We start from the raw sequence: 20,088 nt of genomic DNA on the forward strand, positions 1-20,088 counted from the left end.
TCTCTCCTCACTTTCTTTTTTCCTACATGCGGGCTTGTAGGCATGCGTGAAAACGGAAGGCGCTGCGGAAAGTGTGCGCGCAACGAGCAGACGACGCGACGAACCGGCTACGCCCACCCTTCGCCCGTCAATCAGAACGACGCACCAATGGAGTGCCTTCAGTGTTTTCTGTATGACGACAACCCGAAGGCTCAGGAGCCAGAGCAGAAGAGGAGGACGTTTGCTTTTGGAAGGAAAGAACGAACGGTCTTTGATTTCAATTTTTACAGCCTTTCGGGGCGCGCATGGCTCTAGTATTTTGGAGAGGTTATCTTCGGTGCCTCATCTAAGCAGTGGGCTTGTTTTTCAAAAATGTCCAGATCCTGGACAGTTAGTTGCCCTTTAATGAGAGGTATAAACAACATCGCTACACAGAAGAACTCTTTTACAATCGTTCTTGAAGGCTGAAAAAGGTTTATTATAATTTATGGAGACATCTCTTCTGCTGATCATTTTGGTAATCTGAAAAGATATTGTTTCGCGGCCATAATTTGTTCTGACCATTGGCACCTTTATTTTGGGATCTCTATTAGCATACAGGCTTACAGAATCTGTGGGTGTAGCGTGCAAACTATTTTTATGCATCTATTGCAGCAGCTTAAAGTAGTACACCATGTCAGCACTTAGTATACTGTATTTGATAAAAAGTGGGTGTGTTCTTAGTTTTCGTTTATCTTCACAATAATTTTCGCATATGCGTGATACTCTCTTCTGTAAGGTAATTATTTTTTGTAATTGGAATCAGTTGTTGTACCCTAAACTAAATTACTACAGCTTATTCTAGAACAGAACAGACAGTAATTTAATGTCAGCATCAACCAAGATGGAATTAAGTGCTGAATTCTGTATGTACAACCAATAACCCGTGATAAGTCGGACTTAAGTTTATTTACGTGAGTGTTACACGAGAGATCGCTATTAAACTATACCTCGATACCCCCCTCCCCCCCCCCCCCCCCAAAAAAAAAAAAAAAAAAAGTGCTGCGTATCGCACGTTGGCTGCATGTCGGCTGCAATTTGAACTGTGCTGGAAACGCTAAGGTATACATTTAAGGCACATCTATCAGCACCGACTGCAGGTAGTGCGGCGTTGTGTTCCCCGGGGCTCTTTCTCGACGATGCAGAAGCATCAATCTTGCAATCTTCTCAAAACCAGCACAACATCCATCGTCTCGAAAGCTGAAAGCAGCGCACGACGAATGCCGTTAAAACAATAAGCTCAGCCCACATGGCGGACGAAGGACGTGCATGAAGCATAGAGGTAGCGCCGCTCAGTTTATTCACAGTACATCGGGCCTTTCACGCATGAAAGCATTATATAGACACAGGCTCCGGTACTTTACGTATGCACTGCAGCAGCTACGGTCAGGGACCAAACTGTACGCTAGATCGCGTTTGATGCATTCAGCCCTCGAACTGAGTGGAACACTGCACGTTGATTACCGTTCGCGGCCGAGAAGTATGGACATGCCGAAAACGCATGGCTGCTGGCGCGCGGCGCTGCCCCTCTCATGCGTGCTTGGCGGTCAGTCTCAGAAACTGACCGCCATTAGTGCTCTGCGCGAGCTTGCGCTAACTCCTCGAGGTTGAAGTGATGTTAAAAAGTCGCAGCTTCATCAGCGCACAGGCTTGGAACGCTGTCAGCGAATACTACCAGAGCTGCCGTTACTCCGCCGCTTACGACGACCAACGGCGCAATGAACTGTGCAAAGCCACATGACGAAGCTCCTCACCCAGTTTTTGCGAACGTGGTCCAGGTGTAGAGGACGTTCTTGCTGAGCGCCACGAGGTCGGGGGGCGCTGAGGAGTCCGCGAGGGGTAGGCCCAGGAAGAGGCTCTGGTCCATAATCCCTGTCCAGGCCGGGTTGCTCTTCAAGACGAAGTAGAACACCCGGCGACCCCTCCTTGCAAGCTCGTCCGCGAGCAACTGCAGCGGGCAGCGAACGACGAAGTCGGCAACCAAGTCCGCAAAGGCGACGCTCTTGTTTGCCGCTCCATAGATGTCGTACGCTTTCATGGCCTCTGGTGCATCGTTGCAGCCATACTTTTTGAGAAATGTGGAGCCGAACGAGCGTAAGCTCCTCTTGAGGACGCCTTCCAGGGACATTGTCAAGAAAGGCGCCACCAAGGACTCACCTATGGATGCCTCGTTACCTAGAAGGACGTCTTCAGCCCCGTACGTCGCCGCGTTTATCAAGCCCGCTGGCATCGGAAAGGGCAGAACTTGGTCCTGGTCGCTCGGGTACATTGAAAATTGTGAGAGGTCTACCATGTCAGTGAAGGAGTAAATGTTTACCCTGGAAAGACACCGGATGGCGTCGAACACGCTCTCGCTTTCTTTGCACTTGAGACGTTTCGCCAGCATCTTGAGGTTCTGGACGCTTGTGGCACCTCGATTGTCTGGAAGATTCCAAAATGGAGACCCGCTGAGGAGGATGTACCGCTTCACAAGACCCTGTGTAACTGGGGAAACCATGACATACCCGGCCAACACGGCGCCAGCGTCCCGGCCCACGAGAGTAATGTTACCTGGACTTCCACCAAAGTGCACGATGTTCTGTTTAATCCAGCGCAACGCCAGGATCACGTCATGCAGACCCATGTTGCCGGGTGCATCGGGAACATGGCCGTTGAGAAAGCCGAATGCGTTCAGGCGATAGTTGGGCGCCACTACCACGACGTCACCTTCGGCGCTGAGAAGGCGGCCATCGTTGGCTTCCCGGTCATTGCTTCCTATCTGGAAGCTGCCACCGTGAAGGAATACCACTACCGCCCGCCGTTCTATCGAGCTGTCCGCGGGCGCCCACACATTCAAGTGAAGGCAGTCCTCGGTGACGTTTACGTCCAGTGACGGAGCTGGCAGCGTGCTCCAAGGCTGGTTTTGAGGGCATGGAAAGCGCTTGCTGCGAGCTACCACTAAGGCGCCCAGGGGACCGTTTGCTCGGGGAGACCCCAGCGGGACGGGCTTGCGGAACCGAAGGCTGCCGAGGGGCGGCTCAGCGTACGGGACGCCGAGGAAGGCATGAACCTTGCGGTTGCCCACAGCAAGGACGTGGCCGCTGTAGATGCGGTCTGCCAGGTGGACCTCGACGTGCGGCGTCTCCCCTAGCCGGGGAAAAGCAACTGCTATGCGGCGAGCTGCGGCACCGCTCGCGGGAGGGTCGTCGTGGTGGCCGCTACCGCCGCGCTTGGTCGTTAGGAAGACGAAGAGGAACACCACAGACGCCACCATGGGCACGTACAGCACCCTGCAGTCATCAGCGAGAGAGCAGTGCTTGGACGGCTTCGCTCGTTCGCACGAAGACGCCAAAGCAACAATCTCAAGCCGCCGCTGTCGCGAAGCACAGTCACTTTCCTTCTTTTCCCCTTGAACGTAACGAACTACTTCTCCGATGTGCAGCTGACCCTTCCTCGCAGCGATTCTTCGTAAATGCATAGTTCCAGCTTCTACCGACATTTATCTAGCGAGGAGAATTTATTTTGCAACAACTGGGCTCTCTTATTGACGGATGTTAGCTGTTCACCGATTTATTTGCGTTCGCTTATGGGAAATAAGTGCTTACAAATGTTTAACTGTTACTACAGCGCCCCGTGCAGGCAAGAAAACGTGTTCATTGTGCAAGGAAGCTTGGCTACCCTGTTTGTTTGCCCCATATGTGGGCCCCGATAACCTTGGACTGCAAGCGGGAGCTCTGCGGCGCTCGTGTGATCCAGGTCTGAGGAGCTGAGTCGAACGGCCGCAGGAATGTGGCACTAGGTGTAACACAACTGCTAGATATTTGCTTGTCCGTTCCTCGGTGTGCGTAGAGTAATTTTGCTGGGCGCAGTTTCTCATCACGGACGGTGTAAGCTCGTGATTCCGGGGCCATAGACTGCGGGGCGATGACCCTGTGTCTGCGTGAGGAGCGATTCGTTGAAGCCATCCGCTATGTCCGTATTACAGGTAAATTAAGAATCTCACCATTTTGGGATGCTCTTGCGGCCTTCCTCGCCGCTCTGCGATACTTCCCGCTCGAGGCTCCTGTTCAGAAAAAAAAACAATAAATAAATATTAAATCTCAATTGTAGTTAAAACGCTTTCATTTCCTACCAAACAAGTGCGCGTTCTATCGTTGTCCAGGCAACCAACAGAGTGGCAAATGAAGGGGAAAGCAACGAGCTCATGGAAAGAGAACAATAGCCAGACAAACGCGAACAAGTGAGTAGCACTGAACAGCTCCCCGGAGTACTGCTGAGAGCGATCTGTTTAATGGGATAACCAGTGCCCAGTGAAGAGCAAAATAAACTCGATAGCGATGCGAACGCACGGGCAGCACCGCTGAAACTGCTGGAGGCGCTCTGCTCGGCCATATCCGAATGAGCGCGGACACCAAAGAGCTACGGAGCAGCGTGAGGGAACTGCCGTGCGCGGAGGTTACCACACAGCGTGCTCGGACCACTTCTGTTCGCGCGTGCATCGATCGAGAAAAACAGCGGCCGCGTCCCTAATAGACACAAGCAGCAGCAAACGTCGTCGTGCCAGTGCATACGTACGCTAGACTGCTTGATGTTTGGAAGCTGTCTGTGTCAGCGTCCATAACTGGTGGAGCCAGCGGGATGCAGTCAACTAGCGCTCCTCCAGACCAGGGCAAACGGGTTGGTTGGTTGGTTGGCCTCAAGTAGAATGGCACATACCCACTACGGGGGAGTGGCCAAGACACAGGCGGTGAACTGTTTGAATGATTAAGAGTTTTAGAGGTAAAGGAGTATTAATAGGGTATAGGCTGACAGATTGGACGACGCAACGAAAGGGGACCTGTTAGCAGGGAGATCGAAGATGGGAGGACGGCAAACGGGACAAGAATTTGCCTTCGTTCTCTTCTTTTCACATTCTTCGTAAGCTCGCGCGTTGGCATGATGCCTTTTACTGAACGTTGATGGTGATGACGATGTATGGTACAGTGCCTTTCAACGTTTCAGATAAGGTCTAAAAACATCCATGGCTAAAAATGTTGGTTTCTTCGTAACGGGTGGGCGCGCATGAAGAAACCGCCAAAAAAAGAGGAAAGCAAAACTCTGTGTCCCTCCCTCCCCCATAAAAAAAAAAACCACGACGCAGAAATAAAAAAATCACCACGTACAGCTCAGTCAACGATAGTTAGCAAAGATAAATAACTATTCACATTGCCTTTGGGGCGGTGATGAGTGCCACCTTGCCGAGTTAATTACTGTGGTTAATTGTTTTAGTCGATTTGTATTTCTACAACTTTTTTTACTTTGAATTCTGCTCTATTTACTACTAACTGTTTCCCATTGAAGGCTCTTTTTCATGTTCTAAGCTATGTTACTTCAATTAGTGCGGCATTACGTGCAATTCCTCCATACTGTTTTTAGGCCGCCAAGTCTTCTCTACAGCGGATGTATTGATTTTGCCTTCTGTATCCATAAAACTCGAAGTTACTGGAAGGCTCACTATGTCATCTGTGATTTATGGATCAATTACTGTGATTTATGGATGACCAGATTAGAATTAACTAGTGTCTTCATGTCTTAAGGGAGTGGTGTCAGATATGGGAAAATGCAAATAAATTATGGTAAAACAACTTTCACGTGCATTACCAGAAAAAAAGAGTCTCCTATGGTTCCAGTATTCTATATTTAAGTATTCCTTGGCAAATGTAAGCAGCTTTAGATATTTAGGGATAACTATGGCCCACGATTAAAATTGGCGTACGCATGTCAAATCTGTTTTATCAGCAGCTTTCAAGAAGCTGTGTTTCTTGGAAGCGAAGTTGTCTAGAGCCGCGAAGGGCAGTTATTGGCCTGAAGAAACATTCAGTCGACGAGTGCTAGGGTATGCATCATTTGTCTGGCGTCCTGAACGAGAGATTTTACAAGGTAATCGAGAGAAAATACAAAGACTTGCCGCTTGCTTTACCTGCGACACGTATAGGAGCACCGACTGGATCAGCGAATTGTTGCAGTCCTGTAACCTTAAGCGGCTTAAAATGAAGAAAATAAAACAAATATTTAAACTTATACTGCATGCATGGGGATTTGAAGATAAACATGAACAGCTACCTGCACCTTGCGGCCAACAACAAGAGATTTTGCTGATAGACTGGAAAATCGGAAAGGTGGTTCCTCTTCATATATGAGGTTGGAAATCAACCCCTTTAAATTATTCACTCATATCGCTGACCAGTATTCCGTGTAACTTATTGGAGTATATATTATATTCCTAAATCTATCGTTTTTTGCACTCTAATTCTTTTTTACATCTGTTCAACATGGCTTTCACCCTTCCTTCTCGTGCGAAACTCAGCTCATTCATTTCACGCATTCGTCACATTGCATACTTGATCGGAATTCCCAGGCAGACTGCACATTTCTGGACTTTTGCAAGGCATTTGAAAAAGTCCATCGTAAGCTATTAATCACTAAAATATGTGCACTGAATCTTGATCCTGCTGTAATAAACTGGCTTGAGCATTTTCTGATCAATCGCTCCCAGTACGTCTGTATTAACGACTGTAATTCTCCCATAACGGAAGTAACATCAGGCGTGCCCCAAGGCTCCGTTTCAGAGCCACTTTTGTTTGTAACATACATTAACGACTTGCCGAGCTGCGTCTCTTCTTGCATGCACTTATACGCTGACGACTGTGTCATTTATCGCCAGGTTCGTAATGATGATGACATACTAATACTTCAGTCCGATTTAAGTAACATTGCTCTTTGGTGCACAAAATGGCGCATGGAACTAAACATTAACAAATTTAAAATAATGCGTGTCTCTCGACACGGTGAATGCACCTCAGTGAACACACTTAACAACACTCCACTTGAGTCCGTGTCTGCATATAGATACCTTGGTCTTTAGCCCGCCGCGGTGGCTCAGTGGTTATGGTGCTCGGCTGCTGACCCGAAAGACGCGGGTTCGATCCGGCCGCGGCGGTTGAATTTCTTTGGAGGAGAAATTCTAGAGGCCCGTGTACTGTGCGATGTCAGTGCACGTTAAAGAACCCCAGGTGGTCGAAATTTCCGGAGCCCTTCACTACGGCGTCTCTCATAGCCTTAGTCGCTTTGGGACGTTAAACCCCATAAAACCATAAAACCAAACCAGATACCTTGGGCTAAACATTTCTTCCACATTAAACTGGAAAGCTCACACTGACCAAATTATTAGCAACGCCAATCGCACCTTAGGATACTTAAGACGTAATTTCAGTAAAGCCCCTGCTTCATTAAAGCTTCTTCTTTATAAAACCCTTATCCGACCCAAACTTGAATATGCTGCCTCCATCTGGAATTCCAATCAAAACACTTTACCTCATGCTGTTGAAATGGTGCAAACTAATTTTATTTTGATTTGTACTTTCTAACTATAACCGAACAGCCAGCATAACGTTAATGAGGTCTAATGTCGGTTTGTCCTATATATCTTTGCAGCGTAAAATTTTTCGCATTTGCTTGTTTCATAAAAATTCACTACCATGAGTATACATCGTGAATTCGTCATGTCGCCTAGCTACCGCTCCCCACGTGTCGACCATCGTCACAAGGTTACTCTTCCTAATTGCCGCCCGAACACCTTTTTTCATTCACTCTTGCCAAACCCATCTAAAGACTGGAACTACATTTCCGCAGAGATCGCGTCTATATCAGATTACGCTCGTTTCAGGCAAGCATTGTTCAATCATTTTTGTGATGCCACCTAAGTGTTTATTAATGCCTTTTTTTTCCTCTTGCCGTTTTCTTGTTATTGTTATTCATGTTTTGCTTCGCTTCTCGATCTATTTTTCTAGTGCAATTATATTCGTTTTCTGGCTTTTTAACCCTTCACACTATATGATTTATTTCGTATTTTGTACTATATACCTGCCGATTTCATGTTCCGTGTTTGCTTTTTGTAACCCACTCCCCTTTACAATGCTTCGGCGATTGAGGGCATGCGAAATAAATAAATAAACCTTTGCGCCCGACTGAACCATAATGTAAGAATACATTCTTACCTACTTCGCAAGCAGTGACGCTTTTCTCTTTAGCATGTTTTCGAATGTAATCCAACTTCGTAATAAATCCTCTTCTCGTGTTGTACACATCACCGATATCACAGCTTTTCAAACACACCTTGATTATGCACAACTAGCCTAGCATACTCTTGGTATTGTTTTATTTGTTTTTGATGATTTCAGTGCCATTAGCTCCAGCCACGGTGCTAGTCTTTCACAGCGGCCCCAGCGTAACCGCATTTCAATTTAGCGTTTGCCGTACTCTAACTAGAAATGTTCGTCGTTATACTATTTCTTATTCGAACTTTTAGTATGTATCAGTGTTTTTGATGGAACTGTTTGTATTTCCTCTCTGTCGCAACCCTGAAATAAAGATTAACAGTATGAATAAATAAAAAAAATATCTGCATGCACAGTTTATGGGTTACAGATGTTTAGCGTCCCAAAGCGATTGAGGCTATGAGGGACGCCATTTCATTTATTTACCCTAAGAGCCCTTTCGGGTATTACATAGGGGGGGAATACAATTCAAAACTGGTTACATATGCACACAAGTAGAAATGCACTTATAAGATAACCATAGAAATATAGAAAAGGAAAAAATGTAGGGAGAAATAAAATAATTTGGAACCTGTGTATTTATACAATAGACATACGTATATTTTTGAATGATTACGCAAGGCTATAACAGAATTCGCAATAAGCACGTGCAATACCGGGCAGGGAGCGCAATAGAGCAATGAATACAGCTTAGTACATGAAGGAAAATAAAAACGAGATAAGTAATCTAAAACCATCAATAACAAGAAAGCAATCAAAACAGCCTAACATAAGATATCTTCTAAAGCCTTGAGGAAAGATGCATGATTAGATATGGAGGCGACATCTGCAGGCAAACTGTTCCACTGTGAGATGCCAAGTAAAAGAGGTGAATATTTGAACAAATTTGTGCGCGCGAATATGGGGCTGAATTTAAATGGGTGGTCTAAACGAGAAGATATGTGGGCAGCAGGACGCAGAAACAATTCTCGAAATTCTGATGAACCATGATATAGATTGTGCATAAACGATAGGCGGGCATTTCTTCTTCTAATTTGGAGGGGAAATAAGTTTAATTGTTGCTTAAGACTATTTACGCTGGTCCGAAATGAATAATCGTGGGCAATAAACCTGGCTGCTTTATTCTGAAGTGATTCAATGGAGTTTACTAGGTAAGTTTTATGAGGGTGCCAGATGATGGAAGCGTATTCAGTTGGGACCTGACAAGGGATGTATAGGCTAGAAGTTTTGTTTGTTGGTTTGCTTGATGCAAATTACGTTTCAGGAAACCTAATGTTTTAGCGGCCTTGTTAATAATGTACTCACTGTGAACATTCCAAGTGAGATCCGAAGATAAATGAACTCCTAGATATTTAGTGGATGATACATGTTCAATGGCATCACCTCTAATGAAGTACGTATGAAGTACAACCTGTCTATTTTTAGTAAAGGGCTCCGGAAATTTCGGCCACTTGGGGATCCTGACGTGCACTGACACAGTACACGGGCCTATAAAGCGTCTATAAATGCGCGCTTGCCTTGGCGGGAACGCTTTGCTATGCAGTCCTCTAAAGAGAACTGGCAGCGACAGGAAGAAGCGAGAAAGCGACAACGTGCACAAGAGAAGACAGAACAGCGTGAAGAACGTCTTCCAGAGCGTCGTGCTAAGGATACAGCTCGCCGACAACGTTTCACAGCGCAGAGTGGTTGCACGTCATCGGTCACCGATGAATCTCAACACTTGACTGCTCAGGAACGCCGCTATGTTACCAGGCGAAGGCAGCGCGCCGAAAAATCGCCAGAAAAACGCGCGTAAAGACTCAAAAAACAGCGGATAACCGAGGTTGCCATTGCTAACGCAATTTACCCAGTTTAACCAGAGCTAAACCACTGCCAATTATTCGGAGGGGAAAGGAAACGTGCAGTACCTGTCTCCCACAGCTGCGCAACCAGTAGAGCGGGGTCCTGGAAAGCAGAGGGTAAAATTTGTAAATTGGTTTTTGCTGAAAGGGAATGCGCAGTATCTGTCTCACACATATCGGTGGACACCTGAACCACAGGGAAGGCGCATAACTGCCCTCTTGGAACAGTGCACACCTCAATCGTGCTTTAAGCTATGTGGCGGTAGTGACAGATGTGCGCTGCATGCTTTGGCATTGACAGCGTTGTGCCAGAAACGATGCCAGCTGCCAGGATGGCAGGGTGGGTGGGGACATTGATGTAGATATATAGACAAGCGGGAATTTCTTACCCCTTATGCGGGATGGATGGAATCTTTATTAAGCAAGTGAGTTTAGACCGTGCAATGTCTCAGGGCCACCGCACAGCCCTCACATTACGCGCATGTGTCCAGGCCGCGTAGGACCATGGCACGGGCATCCCGGCTCACAAAGCGAAGTTGCGCGTCCGGGTCCTGCGACGCAAGGAGGGCCTCCCATTTTTCCCATGTTCCGATGGCGGGCTGTCCCTGCGGGTGAGGATCGGCAGGGCAGCCGAAGAGGTTGTGGTCCAGGGTGGCGTGCCATTCTCCGCAGAGAGCGTACTCGGGGGAAACGGGGGGGGGGGGGGGGGGGGGGGAGTAGGATAGAAGCTGAGGGGTAAGAAGAGTTAGGCTCTGGAGTCGCCTCCAGAGGATTTGTTGGGAGTGGGATAAGCGGGGGTGGGGAGGGGGATCGAGTAGTGATGCAAAACTATTGATAGTACTATCGGTACTATCGATAGTTGGTTCACTATCGAACTATCGATAGTAAAAAAGACTATCGATAGTGCTATCGACAGTGCGCTATCGATAGTACTTTCGATAGTTCTATTGCTAGTACAGTCGATAGCCGTATCGATACTACTTGTTATATATTGTTCTATCGATTCTATAAAATCAACTACGCGTACCCACTGCATCCTAAACTTGGTTTCCCGACTGTGTGGCATGGAGGTGATAGTATGAGTATCTGACAGGACTCGCCGATTTTTGCGGCCTACGCGTCACAGAGCTCTGCAGGCGTTCCCTACGTAAAGTTGCTGGATAAAATGTTAAAGTGCGAATGTCCTAGTTGCGAAGCATGTGTGTGAAAAGCATTTCTGCAGGGGTTACGTCAGCAAGACGACGTCTGCTGTGCACGATGGTGCCGTGTAAGCCAGCACAACTTGTGCTGTTTGTTCTTTTATCGCATGCAGTTCCAGGCATTTTTCAGAACTGTCCCTGTGCATGTTAAAGAACCACAGCTGGTCGAAATTTACCCGGAGACCTCTACTACGGCATTTCTCATAGCTTGAGTCTCTTAGAAATGTTGATTCTCATGAGACCGTGAAACCAATCAGGTATCCCAAATGTTTTGTTTATATCGCTGGCCAACAAATGCATTATATCAATATTGTTACTATTGATAGTGTTATTAGCGATAGTACCGCTATCGATAGCAAGACTATAGATAGCGGTACTATCGAGAGTAATACTATCGATAGCAACATTATCGATAGGAATACTATCGATAGTATTACTATCGATAGTAATACTATAGATAGTAGAATCGATAGTATGACTATGGATAGTCTGTCAACAGTAGCACTATCGATAGTTTTTTTTTTACACTAGCGATAGTTTCAAAAAAACTATCGATACTATAGATAGTCAATTTTTCGATAGTTTTGCATCACTAGGATAGAGTCGACGGGCAAGGCGTGCTTGTTGAGTCAGTTCTGAGAACTTGTGTGCCCGCTCCCTCGAGAAATCCCGGCAGGGGTCGCCATTTTCCCGGCAAACAAGTCCTCGGGCTACGTTATCGGCGGCCTCATTTCCAGGATTGCCAGAGTGAGCCGGCACCCACACGAGCTCAAAACGCCTATCGGAATTTACGGTGCACATTCTCAATATCTTCCACGCGGGGGGATGGACGCGTCCGCGGGCGAAGTAAAGAATGGCTGTTTTTGAATCGCTAACTATAATAAGCCGCATTGGTTTCCCGCTCCTCTCGCTCGTAACGGCTCCCACAGCTGTGACAACCTCGCGAAACACTTGCGCAGACTTCGTCTTTGAGAATATAGAATTGGTGCAGCAAGTCGGGCATATATCCATCTATTTCTCCGTCTACAAAGCTTCCTTCATGACAATCAAGAACTGTTATAGTGGAGTGTTTCTTGAAGAAACAATATGTGTGAAAAACAAATTGTCTGTAATTGTACATATATGTGTTGCTCGAATTCTTTGCCTCAATCTATCTAAAAGCTGAAACAGCTGATGATCTGCGCTCAAATTTCGCATTAGGAAGTAACGTAATCGTCGGCAATTTTTTAGTGTAACTCGATGCATCCCTCGTCGTCTTTGCTATTTTTCCTCACACTGAGATTATCATCATGCACTTCCACTGCTTCGCCCTCGCCTTGCGGTTCATGCCTCGCGACCTGCGACGACATCGTGCCACGTTGCGCTCGCTGACTTTTTTTCTTCACACGGTGATAAAAACTAAACGGGTCGACTTGCAACTGATTAGATCCTCGTAATTCTCGTTAATTCGGAGTCCAGTCGGTACGTCGTTCGTCAATGTGGGTGGATTTAACGAGTAGAAAGAGTTGAAAAACACGGAACCCATGCGACACGCCTTCATTCCGCCTTCCTTAGCCACAGGGCGCCTTTACATGAGCCAAGGTGCGGCCACTGGCGATGAAAAAAAAAAAAAGTGGAATAGAGACTGCACTTTACTTGTCCGCTTCGACGAGGCATAGCGTTCTCTGTTGCGGATCTCAGCGGGTTCTCTGGAACGACCACCCACCGAATCATTTGCCAGGCATCGCATCCGTTGGGGCCGGTCCTTGCATTGTCTCGGAAACTATAGTAGTAAGGCTTCACAAAGATAGTCGTTACAAGCGCCCAAAAAATACAATCCATTATTCCTAAACCCCTGTCTCTCGTGGCAAACGGCAAATAGAAGGCCGAGAGAAGGCGGGGGGGGGGGGGGGGGGGGGGCAAAAACGGGGCAAGAGTATGAAACCGAGTTTCACACATGCACGGCGTACTCCTTCACGGTGACCAACTAGCTAAGTCATGTTTGCCGCGCATCTAAAGTCGAAACGCTTTTCGATCTTTTATAACTTATGACCTTTAGGCGAATAAAAAAAAATTAGCTGGCACTGCAATGGTAGCACATGTGTGCGGACTTGACTAGCCCGTCCACTGCGTGATTCGTTTCGAGCCGCGAGAGGGTCTTCAGCGGAGGTGTGCCAGAAAGCAGCGCAGACAGGCGCACACACACTTCTCTTGCCTGTTATAAACGGAATTCCTGGACGACGCTACCAATTAGAGGCTCCGATGCCGTGCCACGCTCTCAGCCGCTGACCTGCACTTACGTAAAACGCCCTTCTAACGCAATTTCCTGGCTCGCGCACCGCATTATTATACCGCGGATCATACGACGACTATGACCCTTGGATTATCCCTGTATTGTTCTCATCATTGCGGGTAGTCTGGTTGCTAAGCGAGAGCAAATTCGTTGTCTACCTAGCGTAGAAGCGTAATTGTGCTGTTTCTTTCCCGCGATGCTGCTGTAGACGCCGCGTGACGTTGGCAGGCAGCCGCCGGACCTCTGGCTTCAATTACACAGCCAGCAGATTGAGCGCCGAGCCTCACCCCGGGGCTTTGTTATTCTGCAGTAGGCCACCCGTGAGGTCAACGCGGTTTGAAATATATTCTCCGCGCGGCAACCGAGCGAGCTGCTTTGCGCCCCTTAAAACACTCGTCGCCTGTGCTGTCACGGCCAGAGCCTGAACTTTTCATCCCAGGACTGGAACAATAACCACGAGTTGGTCCGCGAAACTTGCCTTGCGACACAGAAGCCCTTTGTTTAGTCCCGCACCAACAGCCACGTTGGGGCTCGTCAGAGCTGACTGGTGACGCGCCCGGGGCGGTCCCGCAGCTCCCTACCGGCTCGAAGCCACGTGTGGGAAATCGGGACAGAACGTGTAAACGGCGCTCTGTCGCACGCTTGTGGGGGCGCAGACGCTTTGGTTAGGTTTCCGTCGGCCACTCTCAACGCGCCAAGAGCCGCTCATGTACGACCTGTGTGGACCCAAATGCGTTTAGCGCTTCCCTTGTCCCAATGCTCCTTCGTATTGTGTGGCCGTACAAAAGTCACGGCGATGGCTATGCGACCAGCGATGGTTAAGCTTGCGCAATTACTGGGATTTGCTTGGAGCTACACTAGATGCTTTTTCTTTTCACGTGATTTTATGCGTCTCCAAAGCTCAGCTCTGGGTCAAAATGGCACTTTCTGATCCGAGACGCGCGCATTTAAGTAAGAGCACAACTTTCTTGTTTTTTTTTTTGTGTCCCTTTAAGGACGTTGCGTGGCGCTGTAGCTGTGTCTTTCGAGCGACAACTAATTAGAGCGTTTCCCCGAGCAGCCCCTTTTCTTTGTGCGCCAGAGGAGAAATGTGCGGGGACTTCCTTTTGCCTCCCTTCCACTGGTTGGTCACAGTTTTGCAGCCATAGGAGGCGAACGACGTCGCTTTCTGCCTATATTGCGATGAGAATGATCATTGTTTCACCAGCGACGTGTGCGATCCAGTGCGCGTATTTGCAGATCCATCGTCCGGGACACTCTATGCATCGGGTCCTTCCACTTCCCTGTTACCCCGAGATGCAGCACAAGGCCCACCTCCGTTCCCTCTATAGCTGCTCGTGCTGTTGCTACCGGAAGCCCCCACTGTGGCATAAAGAAGCTGCGTACCACACACAGAACAAAGCGCGGCTGTGTGACCCCTCGTGATTCCAAATATCGGGCTGAAGTTACGAGATGCTCGTTGCTCAGCCCATCCGACTGCAGATTCCCAACGTGCTGCGAATGTAAGCTTCGTGGTTTGCACCCTCTCCTCCTGCAAATCGGAATAGTCTAAGCCACCACGTATACAGTTCTGGCGAACCACGAAACCGATGTGTGGCACTTCAACCTTACGTGCGAAAAACTTGGTAGATGGAGCCCTATTATCCACGCCCCATTTCTTCCAAAAGCACCAATCGGACGAAAAGCGCCAGCACTCCAAGGCATGACGTAATACGAGTAGATTTATTTTTGCTTCATATCATTCTAACTGCTATCTACAATGCCACGATTTGGCCGGAACTATCTTGGACTGTTTTTTTCTTGGCATTTCGCAAATATTCACATTCAGTGGCGACTGACCCACAGGGCATTTTTTATGGGGTATCCCAGCACGGACCACGGCTGCGGACTTAAAACAGGTGTCAGAGCCTTGCAAGTCGCTAAGCTTGTGAGGCGCAAATTAGAGCGCACCAAGCCGCTGTCAAAAGCATCCTTGGCTGGGATGCCATCGTGTAGACGTTCTGTGAACTTCTCGCTTCCATCTGGCTTCCAGAGTGATCAGTGGGGACTGCTTCAGGGATGCTCGATGCCACCAAATGAGCAGTCAGGACTTCCACAGGTTACACCTGTTCGTAGGATTCATCACGGTGTGGTTGTTGCAGCTCCAGAGGTTTCCGAAGACTCTCGTGTTGGCGAGGGCCTCATTCGTCAGGTGCATGTCCTGTTTCTCGTTGCGGTCTGCGGACTGCACCGAACGTGCCACGCTGCGGCATTTGCCCATCGCGGCCAGTATGAAGAAGCTTCTCTCCGTGCTGTGGTTGCCGGGAAAGACGTAGCCTTCCCACCTGTTGCGGGAGAAGTGGCGAAAGGAGAGCTCCCACGCCGTGCTGTCCACAGCCAGGTCTTCGACCGATCCGTAGCCACCGGAGGCTTCAGCCAACCTGTGCCGACTGCTGCAGCGAGGCGCCGATGTCTGTGGATCAATGGAGATGAGGTACCGCTTCAGCTGTTGCAGGAGTGTCTTGTAGATAGCGTGTGCGAAGAGAGGGTACCTGATAAGAAGGTCGTGGTCTTCGTCGTGGAACAAGTCGAAGAACGAGACAATCGGCAAGTACAGAGTTTTAGTTTTCGTGTCGAAGCCAGGTGAAGAGCTGAACATCGACAGCACAGATTTCCAGCCGGGCTCCGTCTCAGCCAGCGAAGCTTGCACCAGGTGGCGCTTGAAACGGATGTACTCTTCGAGAAAAAATCCAGTCGTTAGGTTGCTGAAAGACGGCATCAACGGCGTGGTGGTAGGGTCGACGACCCTGATAGACGTGTGGTTAATGAAGTCAAAGCAGCTTTTCTCGCGGCCTCTCCCGCACCAATCCAAGCCGGGCATCCTCACTCTAAATACTTGGTGGAACTTACTAGTGACTGAGACGACGTCGACTAGGCGCATGTGGAGTTTGGCGTGCTTTGCAAACACGCCCGTCAGTAGCGTTGGGTCCATGTCGTCGATAAACCAAAGACACCGCTGCCAAAGTGGCCACGACGACTGCCAGCGCTGTGACATCCAAGCCATTTGCGCGCGAGCCATGGAGTCGAACTCATCTGAGAGTAGCGGAGAGATGTGGACGAGCACGCAAAAGCCAAGGTAGTTGTACACGCTAGAGCTCTTCGTTTGGCTTATGAGCGACTTGAGGGCTTTGAAGAAAGCCTGGTTGTATAGCTCCAAGGAGGTGTCAGAAGTGACGGGGAGTAAGCCTTCAAACGAGTGCTTGATCAGGGCTCCGTAGAATGGCTCTGAACCCACAGCAGTCCACCGCAAACTTTCTCCGTGTTGAGACCGCAGTTGGGCTAGCCTTGCTACAAACTGAAGCACTCTCTGCGAGACATCCTCGTACCGTTCTGAATCAAACATGCTGGTAGCACGGTACAAAGCAGGGAGATACCACGAAGGCAAACGGGCATCGCTGGCGTACAGTGGCGGAATACCCAGCTTCACCACGGACTTGGAAATATTTCTAGGGTCTGGGCCGTAGCCTATGGCCACCAGGGGCGATATTCCAAGCGTCCTGAATATGCGAGAGTGGATATTCCACATTTCGTTCTTGCTCATCACGTTGTCCCTGTAAGGCCACTTACTGAGTCCCAGACGCAGCAGCAGGGAGCTCGAAAACAACTTCGAGTCGGCATAGGACACGCGCTCGTTGCACGTGTCGTAGAGCGAGGCTGCTACGTCGTCAGCTGCCCTTCGTTGCTCAAGGAGAGTGTGCAACAAAACCTCAGTCTCCTTGTACTGTTCTGTTGCAAAATAAAGAGTGTCGTTGGATCCAGTCTGTGACCAGTTTCCACAAACGAACGAGTAAAAGTCATCACATGGATGTACCGCCGAGTTCGGAGCCCATCTGGTAGTCTGGTAGGCGCACAAGAGTCGCTTACATGGTGGTAGAGTCTTCAAGGTTGGATGCGTAGTAGTTTTAATAGTCACGGTCGATGACCTGTCCGCAATATGTGTCAGCACGTCAACTTTTAACCTCACGTCAACCCGCCCAGTGGTGTCCGTTGTAAGTGACCGAGTGGTCTTGCCGCCAATGCTCAGAATTCTCATTGCCCTCGTGACCGCCTGCTGCCCCTCTCGGCTCTGGGTGAAAAGGTATAGGCCCACTCCGAGCGCCGTGACTACAGCCAAAGAGCAGCAAGTGAAAAGGGCGCAAGCCGACGACACCGGGTACTCTTGGCTGCCCTGGCGAATGCTGGGCACAGGCTTGGCTAGCCGTTGAGGCGCAGTGGAGCTCGCGACCAATGCCTCGGCATTTGGCGTCTGCGGCGTGGCAGCCGGTGCCGGCCTGTACGCCACCGCTGGCAACGATGGCTTAGCACCTGGCTTGGACCTGGCGTCTGACGGCCGCCTTGAGCCGCTGGCGCCGAAGCGCGACTCTTGGGATGGGCTGCGGGGACGACGCGCGGCGGTGAAGCCAGTCCCAGGTGGGAACGCTGATATCGAGCTGAACTCGAAATAACCCGTCGCTGGGTTGAGAACCACGGTTGCTACAGGCCGCGTGGGACGCCTGGTGCTGCTCTGGCGACCACGAGAAGGCAGGTACACAGGTATCGGCCGCGGATTTCGCCTCATGACGGCATTCGGGCCACAAGGCAGTGCGCTCAACTTCGTCTTCGTTTGCTATTGCGCCTCACCGCAGTGATGGCACCTGAAATTATCTGTGAAATTGTTTGAAAGCTTTTGTTGACGAAAATGAGAGGTTTTTCCTTCGCAGACGGCACACACGCATGACGGCTCGTACCAGTGTGTCGCACCGATTGGCAAACTTGAGCGGTTTGTTGAAGTACGCTGTGGTTCGCCTTAACCATCACCACCCCTTCCGTCTCCGAAACACTGAAAATAATAGAGGCACTGTCAAAGCTTCGACATAGCGAAAAGTCTTCAGTATCAGTCTTCAGTATCACGAATTTATTGTATGGCTTATGGGGTTTAAAGTCGCAAAGCGACTCCCGCTACGAGGGACGCCGTAGTAGAGAGCTTCGGATAAAGACGAGACGAGGTCACAAAGAAGGCGAAGAGGATGACGTGAGAAGAAGAAAAAGCTTGTTGGCATGCGGAGCTATATAATGACAGAGATCACAATTAGCGGTGGCATCTTTCCTCAGTTGATGGCTCTCGATTCGGCACGTCCAGTCCAAGACGGAATCCAAACCAAGAGCCGTGCCTGAAGAAAGCCGCTAGGAGCGCACTTGTCTGGACGCCATGGAAGGGCCGCTCAGCGTCTGGACCAACTCCGTCAGCGGTTGGCACCTGTGCTGGGTGGTGCTGGATGACCGGAGCGGAATGCTGTACCGGTTCAAGGTGGGCATACAGTACTGCTGCTCCTTCTGGGCATAATACAGCAGCTCCCTTCAGCGGCTATACGAACAACGAGTAACATGAAAATGGAATGCAATGGAAATTTCAATCACAGGGTACCCATGATCAACACTATTTATCAGCATTTTAAACCGATTCAAATCTATAACATAGCCTTGCTTAGAAAGACTTGACTTAAGGGCACTGCTTTCGGTCCATACTGAGATAGTTTTATATTCAGCAGACGACAGAACACAACAGGCAGGTAAATGCCACCCTATCAAGAGCCGCCACATGCGTTTGTCTCGCTAGTGCTCCCGACTGAACAGGGACGGCGAAGCATTTGAATACGAGGTCTGTTAGAAAAGTATCCGACTTTATTTTTTTTTTTTTTTGCGAACACCTGATGGATATGAAACAAGCGCGCTTACAGCAGCCGACCTTGAACCCTCGTGCGCATGGACGAATTTTTTCCCGCCTGCCGATAGCGTCAGTCGCTGGGAAGCAGCGTTTGAGTGAGGGAGTGCGCAGTGCTCTCGTCGGTTTTTTGTTGCAAGGAAAATGGCGGAGCGAGAGGAGCAGCGCTACTACCTCAAATTTTGCCAGAAACTTGGCGATACCCAAGTGGAAATTATTCGAAATGTTCAGACGGCTTTCGGTGATGATGCTATGAGCAGCACACAGATTAAGCAGTGGTGCAACTGGTTTAAAGACGGCCGCACATCCGTGGAGAGAGAGCCACGCTCCGGTCGGCCATCAACATGCCGAAATGACCAGGTAATTGCCGAAGTGAACGCTGTGGTGATGCGGGACTGTTGTGTGACTATCCGAGAAATTGCGGAAGAGGTGGACATCAGCAATTTTTCTGCACATTCTATTATCACCGAAGATTTGGCCATGGAGAGAGTTGCGGCGAAATTCGTGCCGAAGCTGCTGACGGTGGAGAAAAAGCAGCTTCGTGTTGAAGTCTCACAGGAGATGCTGGATTCCACAAACAGTTACCCTGACTTCACCGACGCCGTAATCACTAGTGACGAGTCTTGGGTGTACGGATACGACCCGGAAACCAAATCCCAGTCGTCACAGAGGACGCATTCCACGTCACCAAGACCAAAGAAGGCCCGACAAGTGCGCAGCAATGTCAAAGTGATGTTGACTGCTTTTTTGACTCCCTCTGTACCACGAGTACCACGAGTACCACGCGTACCACGAGTACGCACCCCACAGGGTCAAAGAATGACTAAACAGTACTACAGGGATGTCTTCCATCGCCTACGTGGTGCTGTGCGGCGCAAGAGACCGGAATTGAGGTCAACAAGAAATTGGCGCATCCCTCGCGGCACTGCTCCTGCACATTCCT

General features: G+C 49.2%; 2 protein-coding genes across 2 annotated transcripts in view; one reads left to right on the top strand and one right to left on the bottom strand.

Annotated features, from left to right (window-relative positions):
* Window positions 1-1,129: 1,129 nt before the first annotated feature.
* Window positions 1,130-7,355, bottom strand: LOC149359238 (acetylcholinesterase-1-like). The gene is made up of 3 exons (XM_089567623.1): window positions 7,351-7,355; window positions 4,001-4,096; window positions 1,130-3,287 (listed from the first exon to the last, which is right to left on the bottom strand). Exons 1-3 carry the CDS (start codon window positions 7,353-7,355, stop codon window positions 1,769-1,771), a joined length of 1,620 nt encoding a protein of 539 aa, XP_089423749.1. The 3' UTR covers window positions 1,130-1,768.
* An 11,277-nt stretch (window positions 7,356-18,632) lies between these two features.
* mRpL2 (mitochondrial ribosomal protein L2) overlaps window positions 18,633-20,088 on the top strand; it is a 118,355-nt gene continuing 116,899 nt past the window's right edge. The window contains exon 1 of the mRNA XM_089571514.1: window positions 18,633-18,731. Within this exon, the coding sequence (XP_089427640.1) occupies window positions 18,633-18,731 (99 nt within the window). The remainder of the gene's footprint in view (window positions 18,732-20,088) is intronic.

The sequence above is a fragment of the Amblyomma mixtum genome, chromosome 2, assembly GCF_055824585.1.
Source record: "Amblyomma mixtum isolate Tamu chromosome 2, ASM5582458v1, whole genome shotgun sequence".
Classification (NCBI taxonomy): Eukaryota; Metazoa; Arthropoda; class Arachnida; order Ixodida; family Ixodidae; genus Amblyomma; species Amblyomma mixtum.

Coding starts and splice junctions, on each gene's coding strand:
- LOC149359238 (XM_089567623.1), bottom strand. Junction 3,288..4,000: donor CGCAAGAGCATCCCAAAATG/GTGAGATTCTTA, acceptor TGATGACTGCAG/GGTGCTGTACGTGCCCATGG.